This window comes from Oryzias latipes, chromosome 12 (assembly GCF_002234675.1).
Source record: "Oryzias latipes chromosome 12, ASM223467v1".
Lineage (NCBI taxonomy): Eukaryota > Metazoa > Chordata > Actinopteri > Beloniformes > Adrianichthyidae > Oryzias > Oryzias latipes.
Genome location: NC_019870.2, coordinates 4,879,799 through 4,898,398, shown reverse-complemented (window position 1 = coordinate 4,898,398; position 18,600 = coordinate 4,879,799). Strand labels below are relative to the sequence as shown.

The following is an 18,600-nucleotide window of genomic DNA, read 5'->3' as shown; positions in this document are numbered from 1 at the left end:
AAATTAACCTCTGTGTTTATGGTCAACGTGGCGATACGGAGGGTCAAAATCCAGTGATTTGCATAAATGTAGTTGCATTGCATATTCACACAGTCTAGTGAGAGAAAATAATTGGTGGAGCTTCATTTGCTGGGAAAAAAGAAGTAGTATCTTATTACATTTACTCAGCACTTATTCATCCACTAATGCAGGCATACTTTAATAAATTCCAGCAGCTCATTCAGCGGGATGTGAATAAACGTAAGTGTGTGTTTTTATGCACACATTTAGCATATTTTTACACATAAACAGATAATTAGTTTTTATAATTGCATGTTTTTTTTTAAATATACAGCAACCAATCACATTAACCTGACAAAGACTTTAAATCATCTCTTCATTGAAAATGCATGAATGCATAGAAACTCATAAAAAAAAACTACTCAACTGTGTTGCAATGCTGGAATATCTTCATTCTTATTTCTTTGTCTCTCCACTCCATTTCAGTGAACAATAACAATCTGTGCACCAACACTTTAAATGCTGTAATTAGACACTTCAGATAATTCAAATTAGATGCTACAGTTTCATATTTCAAAGTCTGTAATAAGCACACCAAATGCACTGGTCTCCACCTCAGCTAGCTCACATTAAAACCCTATTTAAATGCTAATGTCTTTGTAATTGTATAATTGTATACCATACAGCATAGGAGACGACTTAAAAATGTGTATGGTCTCTAATGCTTACACAGAAATTAGCGCTATGACTTATCTAATGCTGAGACAAAAGGACCGCCATCATTTTCAGGAAAGATTTAACATTACTTTTGCTTAAATGGAGAGTATAAATATTTTATTAAAGCTGCTCATCTAGACAATTTAGGCTAATCACCCCGACAAAAAAAGGAAATTAATTACCTTACGATCTAACTTCGATTAATAAGGTCTTTTGATGGGGAAAAGGATTGTAACTTTGCAAGAGGCACTTGGAAGTGACAAAGCAAAGCAGTTTGAGTTTTGTTTTCTTGAAAACAGGCTTCATAACATTTGGAATTAAGTTTAAAGAAATTGTGAAACTTGAAGATGGTATTTATTATTCATCTCCTGTTTGTTTTTTTAAGTTTAAAGAAGGGAAAACAACAACGATGCATCAAAACAGTAAGGATCCACATTTTCTCTAATTTGCATTTATGCTTCCTTCCCACTCATGGCCTGGAAAAAAAAGAATGAAACATTATTGTTTGTCATTTTAAATAAATTACTGATTAAGGTAAAATCATGAACTGCACCACACTTTTAATGTAGCACAAAATTGTGAATAATTATACCATGCCTACTCTATTGCTCCATTCACATTGTTATTTGCACCATTTGCTCTAGAAATCAGCAAAAGTAATTTGTAGGGTTAAACTCTAAAGAATTTCAACTAAATAAATTTACCATTTCAATTAATAAAGCTCAAATGAAAGTAAAATCTAGTCACCTTGATAATTACTCAGAGAATCACTTGTTCAGTAATAGTTTGAACATGAGAGCTGATATAGTTTCTTGAAATCTCTAAACCAACATAAATCAGAATCAGAATCCTTTTTATTGTCATTGAACATGGTGATACAATGAAATTGCAGCAGCCTTGGGGTGGTGAAGAAAATAAAATGAAATAGAATGTATTATGAAAACATAAATCTACTTTTTATTCAAATTTGGAATCACAATTTTAGTTTTAAATTATTATTTTTTTAATTATTAATAGTTTTTTTTTCAGTTAGACTGATTCTGCAAAAATGTAGAAACAACTCAAATCCTCTAAGTGGAAATAAAAATAGTTGGAGTGTGTTGTATCTGAAAAGATTTCTCAGATTTTGCGTTACACATTGTTAGGCTAAACTGATTCCGTTACCATACATGTGCTACCATTTTGTTCTGGCAATAATATTAAGAAAACACAAACGAGCAAAAAACAAGATCAATAATAATGTTGCAGTCCCTCATATGACCACCGAAGGCTGGTTTGATAGAGAAGCATTTTTCCTTTTGATTATATTGAAAAACAAAACAAAATTCCTGAAACATCATCATCCAGTCAGAGATGTCCCATGATATGTTACCTTTTTTTCCATTTCGTTTAATCTCTAGAAAATAATTTGGTTTTCAAACATAATTTTTTTATGTTTTGGTTTCTGGAATTCTGTTTTGATTTCTTGTTTTTGCTTTATTTTTTAAATCTCCTTTGTGATATTTTATATGGTTGTGCATTGAGTGAGTTATTGATGTGATTTGAACTTTAGGGCCACTGTAGTGGATTAACCAGAATCCCACTATTTTTTTCCTATTCTGTAACACACTTTTGCGCTACGTTCATGCTGCCTTCAGCGCCGCGCATTCAAGCGACCACTTTCAATGAAAAGTCTATGTAAACGCGAGTACATTTGTGTTTTGGGCCTCTGCTTTCACAACTCCTGCGTTCAGGCGTAGCTACTCAAGTGTCTGTGACCGTTTTCTGCCTCCACGTATAAAATGTGCAGTCATTGAACGCGTATTGGAAGTCAAGCCGGGTATAACTTTGACTAATCAGGGACTTGGAATTGGTTGAGACGTTTGACATCCCTTTTAATTTATGGAAGTGCCAACCGTCCTAAAACAGAGACAATATAATTAAAGGAGAAATTACTACCATTAAATCTTTCATGAATTGGTATAAAGCGGTTAAAAAAAGGAGAAGCCTGGAGCGAGACTGGTGATATTTGCACCACTTCGCACCAAGCCTCTTTCAACTGTAGGTGGTAGACACAAGCTAGTAAACAGTAGCAAAAGAAAGGAAGAAGCCCCTCCCTGCTTGTTGAGTGTAAGGACTCATGTTTAGCAAGTTTAATGTCAAAGAACGTAGCTTATAACGGTTGTTAAATTTGGCAGAATAAATAGATATATTTTTAATATTTTTTTATTCAGACTAAAAGATAATAAACTAAAATAAAAGTAGTTGTGACTTCATGCTTCATTTTTTACTTCAGTGTTCCACTTGTGACCTCATATGTTAAGGTGTACTACATTGGTGTGCCACCTTAAATTGGAACCATCAGGCCCCCTCATTAAAATTCTCTGGGGTCGCCCCTGGCTTTGACTGTCAGTAAATTTCAAAAAAAAAATAACAAGCGGCTTCTGCTCAAAGACGAGGACGACTTCTTTCGTATGGCAGTTAATGCAACCACGCGCACAATCAGACCCTCGCGCGTGCGCTCTCAACAGGTCCAGCACTGCACCTCTCTCTATTCCTCCCTCTCTTTTGAGCCGCTGCCTCGCGCTCGCTCTGTAATCATTCCGCTCGCGCGCAGCTGAGCGTGGACAGCTGAGCGCTCGTCTCCTCCCTCCTCGCGCCAGACCTGCACCCGGACCAAAACCTCCACTCCTCTCCTTCTTGAGGACACGGAAACGTCTTTACGCGTCCCTCGAGCTCGCCACAAATGCTCGAGCCCCGCGGCTGGAGCCCCCGGACCCGATGGGGAGGCAGACCAGCAGAGCCACGGTGATGGGACAGTTTTCACGAGGATGCTACCTGAGTGCTCCCATCCTCGTGCTCCTCGGTCTGCGGGTCGTGGCCACGTTAGCCCGAGGTAAGAGCTGAGCTGTTTGGGTACCTGAACTCCACGCAGAGGCGTGTGCCCCGTGGTGCTCGTGTGAAAGTTTCTCCACAACAACACTGACTGACCAGGCGGTAAATTGTCTCAGTTTTGTTGGGAGTGCTTGGATTTCCAGACTTGAAAAGTGCTGTTGAATGCATCAAAATCAAGTTGAAATTGTATGACATTGGGTAAAAAATAAATAAATAAATTGGCAAATACATTATTAGGAAAAAATAATATATATTTTTTGCCCACTATATGTGTTTGGAGTTTAAATTTAGCGCCAGTAAGGAAAAACATAGCTTTATTATTATTATTTTTTAAACACAAAATAAAAGCTGAATACCAAACGTAGCATGCCACTTTATGCATCTTTGCTGCCAATAGTGTTTCTCACATGTTCTCCTTCAAGCTTGGTCGCAGTTGCATGAAGCAGATCTGCATTCTAGTGGTAAAAATCTTTCATTTTGGTGATGGAACAGATCATTCTGGTTAATCTAAGCTGACCTATTGACTTCTATTTAGCTGGCATGGCTGTGTAACAAAGATGCATTTGCAAGTCAATTAGTTAACAAGCCCCAAGGTTTTCATTTTTGCATCCCAAGTTTTGAAATTAGCTTCGACTTGGAAAATCTGCATTGCATAAATATTAGATTAAGCATAAGTATCTTGAGGGCAACTTTCCATGTATAAACCAGGAGGGTTTTTATCGTTTTCTTAAACATAACCTTTCAAAACTGGCCTCTAAATTGTATGAATACGACTGACTTTCCCACTGTAGCTGCATTTACATGATGAACGTTGGCGGATATTCAAAAAGAGTGACCTGCGCCTTTTTGCAGAATACAAGCGATGTGACTGTTTGTGTGCAAGCAAATTGTGCTTTTGTTGTTAATCTGAGCTGCATGTGTCCATTTTGTTTGTTGGGGATGACACTCGTACTTTGCAAAGAGAAAACACAATTTATGATTTGCAATAAGGGATGTCACCAGTCAGATGTATTATGCAGACATAAAGGAGTGAGAAAGGAAAATGCACTCTACACACTTGCACACAATAAAAAATGAATTTAAACGCGGTGGAGAGTTATGATGCAAGGATGAAATACAATTTGAGTCTCTGGTGATATAAATGTAGGCTTCCGTTGAGTTTATTTTCACATTACAAGTGAGGATTACTGATTCACTTCTTTAAAGATTTATCTGTTTTTGATAAGTGCTCATCTAAAGCTTGTTTATTTGTAAAAACAGTACATTTTTGCTGTTAAAGACCCACTCTGATCTATTTTAAAAGTGTTGCCAGTGATCTTTTAAATTATGATTGTCGTTTTTTGCAGAAAAAAAACCCTCTGCGACAGTTTCTGCAGAGCGGCCAGAGTTCCTCAGAAATTTGGAACTGCTGGTAGGTAGCAGCCCCCCCCCCCCCCCCCCCCCCTCCTGTCACCCATAACTATGAGGTCTTTGTTTACGTGCTCCCCTGTTAGCACACAGCCCCTCACACCCCCAATATAAAATGAGTAGTGTTCAAAAATATTATTTTTTTAGAAAAACTCAAAATGCATTTCCAAGTCCGTCAGTCACTTTTTTTTTTTTTTAAACTGCGTTCAGTTACATGGTACACATTATCTGCGGTAGAGTATTTACAATACCTGTAACTCCCAACCTTGTTTGTAACATGTAAAATAAGAGACTTGTTCCACTAAAACAAACATTATTATCAACTTTGGAAAAAGTCACATCCAACATTTCCTAAAGTAGCTTTACTGCTAAACCTGTTTTTCATTATCAGTGTCCAGTATTTTGTAATAGTTTGGTTATTTAATGTTTTTATTATTTGAAAAACATTTAGGGTGTATCCAGACTGAACACATTTGGTCCACTTTGAGTTCGTTTTCCCTGATAATCCGGAACCATGTTTCCGGTCTGAATACAACCAAGTCCGGGACCAGGAGGCGCTCTCGGACCCATCTTTGGAGGTGTTCTCATTTCTTTTCCAATTGGACTGAGCTTCCGTTCGCTCTGGGGTTCCTCAGTCTGAATGCAATCCGTCCTCGGAGCGGAACACCTGAACCAAAACGGCCACCGTAGCCGACGTAAACAGAGTAGGAATGTAGCAACCGATGAGCCGCAGACAAATACAAAGCAACGATTGTCGTGTTGTCAAACAGAAAAAATGGTCCAACAGTTTATTTGCTAGAACCTTTGTTTTAACACCACTGAACTTCTTATAGGTGTTTCTGTGTCTTGTTACGTGATGTCACTCTTAAAGCTACCTTGTAGTTTCCATAACAGAATTCTCAAAAAACAATGCCATAACACCACAACGATGAGTCACAATAACTCATTGAAATGTGTTTGATGAATTCAGACCCAACTTCTAACGTGATACACATTGGTTCTCACACTGTTTTCCTGAAAATCTATTTGTCATAAACACTTAGCAGCCTACCTTCATACCTGACGTCTCCTCAGCACTGCAGTTGTTGGCATCCTCTGAGTGAAAGCACACACGTCTCCTTGCCAGGAACCGCCTTGTGGGGGGCATGCATCCCCCATCCCAAAGTGACAAGTGAAATCTGTTGTTTCTGACGTTCAAAACTGATCGAAATGTAATTTTTTTTATTAAATTAACTGTTAACCTGATAAGAATTGTAAGGCGCAGCACGTTTGTCTATTTCCCTTGTTGTTTTGTCCCGCTCTTGTAATTCCTGACCAATGATTGACGAGATCTTTAGTCACGTGGTTTTGTTTACTAGCTTTGGTCCGGAACAGAATGGGCCGCTTGATGCCAGTCTGAATGCAGACCAAATGAAAGGTTCGGGACTTGATCTGAAACAAATTAAGCCGACTCGATGCGGTACAAAGGATCTTTCCACTCTGTAATACACCTAAAGGCTTTTAAGTTTGCCTTACAGTGCGGAAAATACGGTATGTTGTTCATCATCAGAAAAATGCCAGAAAAACATGTTTAATAACACAATTTTTTATCAGAGTGGGTCTTTAAAAACAGTGCATTTTAGCTTTTACTTAGTCAATTTATTATACAGATTTTTACAAAAGTTTCTTAGAAAGGGATTTAAGTCTTTCATTTTTCATAATTGTCCATTAAAAGACTCTCCAAGTGAAATATTGAGTCACAAAGAGAGTAGAAATGAGACGTCCTCCTGTTACGTCTCTGTTCTTTCTTTTTTGTTTCATTGCAGCTTTTTCTTATGCCCGGTTGCATCATCTGCCTTTCACACATAAGGGGGGCTAGCTTACCTGTCATCAGCTTTAGAGGTTTCTTTAAAAAAAATAAAAAGAGGTTTGTGTTTATTACTCGATATTTCTGTGGGGGAAAAACACAGCTTCACATTGAAATATGCAAATTTAAATAAACAGAAGACTTTTTCCTCTTGCTAAATGACAAGTTTCTGATCAGCTTTGCTTCCATCATTGACTTCAGAAGTGTTCTTGCTTTGCCGCTATTATCAGGTGAGTGCTTACTCTGTCTTTTATATGGTTCTCCTACTGAACTGCCTGTGGTCTTACCTGGATGTGCTGCATCCATAACAAAAAGGAAAGACTTGACAGCATGGGTTTGTTTTTCTGCGGCCTGTAAAAAAAAAATTGTCATCACTTCCTTTGACCAGCATATATATTTTTTGATGGAACTGGTTTGTATTCCAGCTTTGATCATCATTTAAATGTTTTCTTGTTTGAAATGGGTGTATTTAGAGATGCAACAGTGAGCAGCTTTTTTTTTTTTTGGGACCAAATTATGGACATCAAATGCATTTCACAATTATTTCTTAAACATTTAAAGTTGTGCATTTTTTCTAAAACAATAAAGTTTTCCTTAAATAGTCAGCTACACTTTAGGATATCTCAACCTCAAACGAAAGTTTCCATGTGGCTAAGTTCTGTTTATTCTGAGGTTGACTGTTTTATTTGTGTTTGAGCTTTTTCTTCAGATAAACTGAAGTATTTACCATCAACTGCAACAACGTGATTGATCAGTCGTCTCCCTGCTGCTCCACCACTTCCTTTAAGACAAACAACTTGAACATGAATAGAAGTTATGAGTATAAAGCTAATACAGGCATAAACGGAGACTCTCCAAGCTGTACAGAAATGAATAAGGCTATTAATTCAGAAACGAATATTAATTTAGCTGGCAGTGTTTTTACATTAAGTTGCAGTCCAACCACTAACGCTTTTAATGGTTTGTATTTAAAGCTGATTTTCTTTGTACCTTTTTGTAAGTCTATGTGGATTTATCCATTAGGATGGAGGTCATTGTTTGTCAAACAGCATTTATACACTTTGGGCTTTAGATTTTTGCCCAATGCTGCCTAAAGCTACTTTCACATCGAACACGGTTTGCGTGCCAAATTCTTGTTCGCTGCCTTGATGTTTGATGCGTGGTAAATTTGCTGTTGGAAGCTTGTCCAAAAATGTGTTCATCAACCTCCCAACATGTGTGGGCGGAGCTACTTAGGCCTCATCAATTCATGAAAGTTTTGACAGTATATCTCACTCATTAATTCATTCATTCATTCATTCATTCATCCATTCATCCTCTAATCCGTTTATTCCCTTTCGGGGTCACAGGGCTGCTGGAGCCTATCCCGGCCACTTGGGGGCAAAGGCAGGGGACACCATGGACAGGTTGCCAGTCTGTCGTAGGGCATATGTATATCTCTTATTGAGTCAATTAATGGAAGACACAGATGATACCAAAGAGGTTTATTTACGGTAAACACGTCTCTATGTCCGTGTTCACGGGATCATTCAGAGGTTCACCATCAACCGCAGGAGCTGTGTCAGAATGAAGGCCACTTTCAGCTGTTCTTCCGTGTCTCTGTGACCCAGTTTGACGTCTTCCTATCCCACATTAGGACCTTTAAGAAAAAGATCTTAAAGTTCAGAAGGAGAACAATCAGATCCTCCTCCATGTTGGAATCCACACGCTGATTACATCATCTACGTGTCATGGGCCAAAGCTGACTTCCTGATTGGTTTATTCAACTTCTTTGCCAAAGTTCAGATATTTGAACTTGCATCAGGATTTTTGTCCCACTGCCACTCATCCACCATGCTGTGCCTGAGACTCAAAAGGCGCCGCAGGACCTCTGAATGCGTCTGTACATTGACTTACCCTCTTAAGATCCAAGGTCTTATTTGATCATGCCTGTATTTTGGCTGTGATAGCAGAATTAATTACTGTGGTAATGTAACCCAAAATGAAATGTCTATGCACTCCAGGTCGTAAGAAGTCCAGTTACTTTCCATTTTATTTATTAGCCCAGTATTACAACAATAGTCATCTTAATGGGCTTCTTACCGGTAATTGTATAATAAACATTAAATCATAAAGAAGTTGAAGTTATAGAACTCTATAGGTAATGGCTAAACTAAACAGACTAAGCTAAACTAGGCATTCCTGCCCTTAGACCCTCCTTCCACCAGTTAACACTGAAACTGAACGTGTGTACGCGGCTTTAGAGGTGATTTAAAAAAAAAAATCTGTGTCCCAGGTTGTGGAACATTTCACCCTGAAAAAAACGGATGGATTTGTTTTGCGTTATTTTAAAAATGGCTGCCATGTTTTTATTGGCACCGGTTTGTGCGCTGAGAGTCTTCCTGCTCCATCAAATGGATCATGTCGGCACACAAACATCATTCAACAGATATGACTTCTGTAACGGACATACAACTCTTTGAATTCCTGGCCCTGCCTGATCAACCGTTTTCTCTACTCAGTGATTGAGATGTCTGAACTTTGATATATCACAGTCCCCCAAAATACACACAGCAGGGCTGTGGTTGGGTTACGGCGCGAGAAGTTTTTAATCTTGTTTCATAGCACTCACACAGCCTTCTGAATGCCAAGGAAGCAATCTGTTTTACAGCAGACGTTTGGACATCTGATGGCAGGCTGATGTGTTGTGTCAGGCTTTTACCACCAAGTGCACCTGTTTGATGAATTAGGTTCACAATTTGTAAAGGAAATGTGTTTTCATCCCACTTTTTCATTTTCTGATTTGGTTAAGCGTAGAATAATAAGTCTTAGATGTAACACGTTTTAGACGGGTAACCTGGTGATCTTTAGACTTCTAGTAAACCATTTATTAAATCAAATGTTTAGACTTCTTTTTTTTCTAAGACTTTAATGTCAACAAAACCACTTAAAAATATTTCTTCTTGGTTAGTTCTCCTTCTCAAATATGTTAATAAAATCCTAAAAGTGGGATTGAAAATTTTTGGCAAGTTTTATAACATTATCATTATTAATGAAACTTTTATTTTGCTGCTTATTTCAGAATAATCTTTCAGTAAAATGAACATCCTTTTTCATTTAGAAAATATGAAGTTGACACTAGGTAGCAGTGGTTTACGCTGTTTATTGCGATGATGAACATGTTCAGGTTTTGACTGTTGTAGGTCAATCCATATGAATATTAATTATAAAGCAGGAAGCTAATAAAGCTGTACTAAACTATTGAGATTTTGGTGAGAAAACTTATGTTAATGGGCCATAATATAGATCCTTCGCAGTTAAATAGGAGGACTTAAAATTGATTAGATGCAACTTCAATCAGAATTTATTTTATTAATATTGTATGCACAGCAAAAATATGATGCTCCCAAAAGGTTTTAAAGAATATTTTAAAGCCAGGATTAAATCTAAAATAAAAATATTAAAGAGAAAGAAAAAAATAACTTGTATAAAGTCTGAAATATGTCACCAAAGGATAATAGTAGATAAGGCTGGTGACCATAGACTAACTGTGGTCATTTATTTAACCATATAAATATAATGTACATGTGTGAGTGTAAGGACATTGCACTTTCACAAACCAAATATTGCTTAATAACACTAAATAATACACAGGTCTTCTTTTTATTTTGTAAACTGTCAGCTCTAAAAAAACTAGATGGAAAACTAGAGGTGGTTTTTATGCCTAAATTTGTTTTTATTGTTGATTAAAACATAAGGTGGAGATGTAAAAAATGTGAAATCTTATTTAGTTTGCAATAATGAAATCTCACCTCGTGTAGTGCTTAGAATTTATTTGCACATAAAGTGAATTCATATTAAAAGAAAATTCTGACTTTGGTATTTTCTTTATGTATTAAAACTTTACTCAGAATTCACAGTTTAAGTGAAAAAAGTCCAGAATTGAAATGTATGTATATTGACTCTAGAGAACCCAAGGGTCAAATTTGACAGCTGCTTTTTTTATACTTGTTATATTATCTATTTGTTTTCTTTTTTTATTTTCAGTTTATTATATTATTATATATTTTTATTGGCAAAATTAATTGTTGCTAACAAAAATGAACAAAAATTGTCAAATTATCTTTGAAAACTTTGAAGACAAAAGTTTTTGGGTTCTCTGGGTTTAAAAAAGACACCTTTTGAATAAATAAATTGTTTTTAGTTTTGACATAGTCGCGGCACTCGCATCATTTCCCCTGTTTAATCTGCAGCTTGGTGTTTTGTCCTGAAGCTCTGCAGCTTTTACAAGCTGCTGATGCAGGGGCTGACAAACCTTGTGTTGCTTTGCTGAAAAAGGAGCTGCTTTCCTTATCATCACATACATACGAAACAATTAGTGAGAAAGTCAGAAATCTGTTTTTCGGTCGTTGATTTCAGTTTCTGAGCTTTCTCATACGCTCTACAGGGACGCCTCCTTTAAATGTGTTCATGTCTGGGCTCCACACAGTTGCCTCCTCCTCATATCCGTGGTGCCCAACCACCTTCCAACTAAAGCTTTTATTCTAAAGCATCATAAGGAGTTGTGGCTCACTTCCTTCATGAAAGAGATGATATAATACGTCTCCTTTAATGAAATAAAACCTCATTACAGTGTGATTATGGCACAAGCCAAAAACATCTCTCGCATCTTAAGATGCTGTGCGCGTTTGTCACCGTGAACTTTAAAAACGCTCCTGACAGCGTGGTGTTGTGATGTTTTTGAGCCTCCCTCCACGTGTGAAGAGACAGGGGTGGAAGCAGTGGATTCATTTCCTCCATATCTGCCAGATTAACTTTAAATCACATTACATTAGCCAACACGGTTGTCCTTGTGTAGCCTAAATGCTGTGCTCATCTCAAGCAACACTGCAGGATGGACGCACAATTCATAATTCAAAAACGAGTTTAGTAACAAAATTCCTTGATGCCGACTCCAATTCAGGAGGCCTGCTGGGTTTGATGCTGCAGCACCTGTAGCTGTGAGAACCCCGCTGCTGAGGGATCACCCCGGGTCTGAGCGTGGCGTTGGGTTAGAAAAAAAAAAACCTGAAAGGGGAGGATGAAGGCTAAAGTGCAATAGAGTCATCTTTGTCATGTTTTATTTATCAACATAAAAAAATGAGACTCCGAAGTTGATTTAGCCAACATGAATTCTGCTGCGCTGTGTAGACGTGTTTCTGTTCGGCAGGACAGCGGTCGGTCATATGGCTCAGTTTCACTATTGCATTATTCAAAGGAAAGCCATTTCTCCTCTCAGCCCATCAAGCCCCCCTCACATCAATTCCTCCCCACATTCAGGAGGAGGAAAGGCTCACACGCCTACGTACAAAATGTTTACAGCTACAAAATTAAATGTGAACAAATATTTCCGGAGATGTTACTCAGAGAAACCACATTTTTCCTGGAGGTTAACATAAACACAGCTATTACGGTGATAAAGTATCACAGCAGCCTGTCCTGAGCAGAGTAATAATAGTAGCTATTTAAAAGGTTTTTTTCTCTCTTTTTCTTTGGGATGTGGAGACTTTTCAGTTCTGTCGATATTGTAGTTATCACACATCTCATTCTCAGGAGAAATAGATGTGAGGAGTTGTAATCCTTTTGTTTTTTTGTTAAAAAAAGCTTCACCTTTTACTGCGAAAAAAAACAACAACTTTATATTCTTTCTTTAGTTCTGTGCCTCAAGTAAAAGATTCTTGAAGCTTTTGATTTGAGTTTTTTTTGTAAAGTTGAGTTTCCGTGTTTGCATTTTTTTTTCTTCAAAAAAAATCAGAGAAAACTGGTGTTTTTACACGTTCTTCTGGTATTTTTCTAATGATGCAGGACATATATAAGCTCAATATGCATATCTGAGAATGTCTTTATTTAAATCATTGTGAATCAGGAGCAGACAAAAAAAGGGTGGAACGTTAAAAAAGAGCGTACTTCCTCTGAGCCCCTTAGCAACAGAAAGGGGAAGGGGGCGGGGTTGATTCTCGCCAACAGTCCTGCCCTGCCGCTATAAAAATGGCATTATGATAATTATAGTTTTAATTAATTATTTTATATAATATATTTTTATTAAGTTAACCATGCAACACATCCTCGAAAGGGAGGTTGTTTCGCTGTGGCGACCCCTGATGGGAAAAGCCGAAAGGGAAAGATTTTATTTTAAAAAATTATTTATAAAAAAATATTTATAAAATAATGTATATTATAATCATAATTATAAATATCATAATTATGGCTTGTATGATCCAAAGATGATCAGAGTCGGTCTTAAAAATATTGGTTTCTGTTGATGTCTCATTAACAGTTTTCATGATTTTTTTTTATTGTAACCCAGATTCATCAATGAATATCAGCACTAAAAAAAACTTTTAAAAGGCCTATACCATAAGTGTCGACCATATCCATATATAATAATATATTTTACCTTGATATTTATGAGTTAGTTTCGCAGATAATTTTTCCTACCTGGTAGTAAGATGACTTAATCTCTGATCTTTCACTCCACTTTGTGGTGCCAACAATGTTGGCTGAATGTTTTCTGAACTGTTTTTAAAAGTTTATAAGAAATAGAGCTGGACAGGAGAGGAGAGTCTTATTCACCGCTCACTATAATACCACACTACTGCTGCGCTAAATATAAATGAACTATGATTTTTAGTCATAAATAAAATCAGAAATGTAAAGAAAGAAAAAAATATAAATATGAAAGTTTTTTTAGTTTATGTTTTGATTAATATGACCACTGCAGCAAATGTACTAAAATTTTAAACGGCAAAGGTCCAAAATTGCAATGACTATTCTCCAGTCTACGTTTGCGGGTCATCATCCTTTATTCCACTTTCTACAGCTGTTAATCCGAATAAAAGCAGAACTCTAAGGTGTATTCAGACTGGAAAAGTCCGTTGGTGTGGACCGAGTCCTGAACCCTGCGTTTGGTCTGTATTCAGACTGCTGTCAACGGGACATTTCTGTTTCGAACCAAAGCTTGTAAACAAAACCATGGGACTAAAGATTTCTTCAGTCATTGGCCAGGAATTACGAGGGTGATGCAAAGTAATAAGAGAGAGAATATCGGAAGTCCTGTGGTTTGGGATCCTTGTCAGGATAATTCTCTTATTTAAACTTTATATTTTACTGACTAATTTAAATAAAGTCTGTATCAAAGTCAGGTAAAAGACTTTTGGATTGGAAATGAACCGAGGCCACCTCAAAAGACGGGTCAGAAAGCGGTTCCTGGTCCTGGACTGGGGTCTGCTTGGATGCATTGAGGCTGAAAATCTGTTCTGGATTATCTGGGGAATTCTGATTCCCTTAAAGTAACCAATGTGTCTGGTCTGAGTACACCCTTATTAATTTATGATCCAATAGAAAAATGACATCAAGTATGTTTCAATATATATTTAAATTCCCCTCTGGTCATAAACTAAACATTGTTATAATATGTAAATACAAGTAATATGCATTTTAAACTTTTTCCAATTATAAATAAATCTGATAAAAGATCAAATGTTTTGCTTGGTATTCTGAAATCTGTGCACTCAATGGTTGATCACACCTTTAATCTCTTAATTGGGTCTAGTTTCAGTAAAAAAAAATGTTTTACAGGTATTGAAGCAAAAAAAAAAAACTTTTCGAAATTACTATCATTTTCTTGTTATCCAGAAAGCCACAATGGAGACGTCGAGGAAGAAGAGGCATATATGGCAGTCCCTGAGTTAAACCTGGAGGGAAATTTAAAAATATATGTTTATTCAATTCATGAATTTTTCTGTTTATTAAATGGCAAAATCCACTTTTTCATTTATTTTTACTATAGAAAACTGTATTTTTTTTTGTCACATAAGTACTGCCTTTGTTATGTTTTAACCTAAATCAATAAGAATTTACTTTTCTCAACTAAACAAAACTGTTTTTTTGGATGGAAACCTCTGACAAACAAAGTATAAATAAAAACAAATTGGGAACTCGTGAACCCCAGTTTAATTGACTTGGTATTTCGGTTGTGACATTTAGCTTTGAGTTCACTGTTATTGTTGTACTCCTTTATTTATTTATTTTATTTTATTTCTCGTAAAGCCGGCGCTTCACTGCAACCCGAACAGCGTGATGCTTTTTGTGAACTTTTATGTAAACACATTTTTTTGCACACATTTGCATTCAAGCCTCCAAGGTATTCGCTGAGCTTTTGATTAGAAATATTGAGTCTATTAATAATGCATTAAAAGGTACACTGCAGATTTTTAAACTCGTGTTTTACCTTATGTATCTTTGTTAGCCTGCAATTTAATAATGCAAAAAAATTTCAGAAGCCTCTAAGCACAAATTGCATTAAAGGATCCATGGAGACGTTGCTTATTTGCTGCTCAAAGGTAGCAAAATGATTTGGTAAAGTTTTCTTTTAAAGCACTCATGCTCTAAACTTTTAAAGTGTCTTTTTCTTTTTTTTCTTCTTTTTTTTTAAGCGAGATGGCATTTAACAAATGCTTTGTGCTTATTCTCTTATATGCGCTTTGTTTTCTTCTCTCAATCAATTGGCTTCATAAACCACAACTTCTTGTGTTCAGCTCATAATCATGACTGTTTTGTCAGGTTGCTCCTCTTACAAAAAATTGTAATTGCAGTTTTAGAAATCTGAAATGAAAAGAACGCTTCAAAATTGTTGAGCGCTTTCAGTCACCTTGGACATTTTTGGCAGAGAAAAACATATCAAACCCATTTGTTGGTGTTTGTCAAAATAGGATTTTACAGCTGGGGGAATGGAACGATTCAAATCAATTCTAATTTAAAATAACCAATATTCAGAAAATCCACGGATCAATTTTTTAAAATCCTGCTCCCTCTGCCTTGGAAATCTCGATGTGTGGTCTGGCTAGATTGGCGCTGGCCTTGTGAGATCTGCTCATATGAGGGGGAGGAGCAAATATGGCAAAAGCTGCATCCATGAGAGCACTATCAGTACTGGAAAAGATGGATGGCAGCATTATAGTTTTGAAGGGACTAACAAGAGCTGAATAAAAGCAAAAGCAGAGAGAGTCCAGTCCACATTGAGTAATGTGAAAATGCAGCAAATCTCTGCAAAGAGAGAGAAACATTTAGGTAACAAAGCTGTGCATGCTTGTTTAGAAGTTTTTTCTTACAATGCCAGAAAGGGTTTTTGCTAAAGGCAATGTCACACAGCCGCTATGTACATTTTGTGCATATTGCACTGATGAAAATTGGTCCTACCCGAATGCAGGTGTGGTCTTTACATGAAATCTTCAGATGTATCACAAATGAACCACATTAAAATGCCTCAATTACATAATTTAAACGTGATATGAGCGCCGTATACACGATATAAGTTCTACATCGGTTGGACATGTGTGAAAGGTCTGGCATACGTCGAACGGTTGTGGAAAGCCGCACTTTTGCGTTTGCATCCTGCAAAAATGATGTAAGATTTGCGTAATAATTACGTATAAATGGAGCTGTGACGGTGTGGGATTTGTGATCACCGTGGTGATGAAGCAGCAATAAACGCAGTGGTTAACCCCCCCCCTGCTGCCAAACACAAATTTCCCCGGCAACCGCGTCGCAGATAAATACAGTGGAAATTAATAATTACAATTACAACTACAACGCAGTATTCTTTATTAACAAATAACAGTAACAACGAACTATCTAACTAATTAACTAACTATATAGATTTTGTAGAATGAGTATGTGTAAGTACTGACACCAGTGTGTCAGCGCCCTGCGTGTATAGGAGGAAGGAGGGGCGTGTGCAGCGCAAACGTGTTAGGGGTGTGCGTTCATGTTTGGTGTTACGAAGTGAAGTTTACTTATAAAAGAAGGTTTCCCCCTGAAAAACGGTGATTGATTCCTTATTATTTTACTTTATTACTTTATTATTGTTATTAACCCGCTCTGGAGTACAGCTGTGACGGTGTGGGATTTTTGATCACCGCGGTGATTTAGCAGGAAGTCACGGTGTCTGGACTCTTGCGCCACCCCAAACACAAAATCCTCCAGTGAGCGGCCGCGTCCCAGAGTCAAGAACACACGCAGCTTGTAATGGAAATGAATACAATGGAAATTCCACCAGGAGCCCTTGAAGTTTGAACACAGGACTCGCAGAAAGTGTTAATTATTAGCAAAGATGAATGTGTTTATTATAGTTCAAATCACGCACCATAAGCAAAAGTTGATGAGACGATCACCTTATTTTTTTCACCGGTGATGCATTGATGCGCTTATCGTCACACCCCTACGTATAAACTACAAAAAATATGAATCAACGCTGTAAATCCAAACAGACCAAAACGTAATAAAGTAATAAATCTTAAAGTAAAACTTAAGATTTAAGGTTAAATAAATGCACCTGGTTTATGTTAATTGGGGTTAAGGTGTAAGAAAAACCTGGCTTTCCAAATTTTAATTGTAGTAAGTGTTTCTTTAACTTTTTTTATTCTATTTTAATTTTTGCGATGCTTAAAGAAACGTGTATTGATGATATCATCATCTTTGTCAAAAACTAATATTAATTTAAACTTAAAAATTGGGGGAGAGTGGGGCGGCAATGCTTTTTGCTGAAGGCCCCTATCCCCCTCTTTACGCCCCCATAGCTCCGCCCCTGAAACAGTATTCTGTGTATTTTGTTTTTTTCTGGTAACCAGAGTTCTCCTGTTAACCAGCTTACTACAGTATTTGCTCAGAACCAGTTGAAATAATGTTCCTAAAACCTTCTTAACAATTAAACCCCACTATTAACAATGAAACAGCTGCACTCTGGAGGATTGATGCTAAAGGAAGCTGCTTTTGAGCTCTCCAGGTGTGGAAATTCACTCCTTACATTTGCTTTAACCAGGCCCTTAACATGGATGAAGGACTTTTGTATTTACACATTCTGAAGTCGTCTAGTAATGAAATTTTACTGTTCAGGGTCATTTCGACACGAGGGCTTTCATGCATGCATTTTACTATAGTGGCACTATATGTTCTGTATGTTGAAGCGTGGAGAAAATGACAGGGGTTTTCAAATGTTGCTGTTTGAGTTGCTCCATGCTGATTTGCCTTCAAGCTTTTTTTTTTTCTCTTCCGCCTTGAAGCCTTCACTTCAGCTAGACCTAGCATTGCTGTCATTTTCTTTCTTACAACACTGAAAAGAAAGCCTTGGAGAAAACTGCCCATCCCAAATGGTCCATTCAATGCCTCACTGCCCAACTTAAGGGCATTGGCAGATATGCTAGTTTCAAAACTATACACTGTTCACCTTGATCTCCACTCGCTTTGCTCTCCCCTTTCCCTTTTATTGCTTTCAGTTTGTACCGCTGGTTTGCCGTATTATTTTCTCTAAAGCACATTTATTTCATAAATACCTCATTCATTCATCCTCTTCTTGTTGTCCACTCTTCTCTTGTAATTCGTTTCTGTGTAATTTTGTTTTGGTGGATTGTAGCTATGACAAATGCTTTGGTTCTGGTATCATTTCTCAACTCACCTGACCAAAGGAGAAAAAACGGAAGAAATAATGGAGGAGAGAAAAAGCGCCGGCACAGGAAAAGACGGATAGGAAGGTTACGGCGCAGAATCCTTAAGCAGCTCATGTTATCAGTAAGTGCCTCAGAGGTTTGTCAGTAACAGCCAGCACCTGTCACTGCTCACCCTGATGAATTAATTTCAAGAGTAATCAAATACATAATTAATGGATGTGAACTTAAGTGAGGCTCAGCGCTTGTGGATGTGCTCTGAGTTTTTGAGCTGAACTGCAGGTTTTTATTTTATAT

General features: G+C 37.2%; 1 protein-coding gene across 1 annotated transcript in view; it reads left to right on the top strand.

Annotated features, from left to right (window-relative positions):
• The first annotated feature begins 3,227 nt into the window (after positions 1 to 3,227).
• Positions 3,228 to 18,600, top strand: part of LOC101173079 (netrin receptor UNC5D) — a 302,440-nt gene continuing 287,067 nt past the window's right edge. The window contains exon 1 of the mRNA XM_011481481.3: positions 3,228 to 3,592. Coding sequence (XP_011479783.1) covers positions 3,478 to 3,592 — 115 coding nt within the window. The 5' untranslated portion in view covers positions 3,228 to 3,477. The remainder of the gene's footprint in view (positions 3,593 to 18,600) is intronic.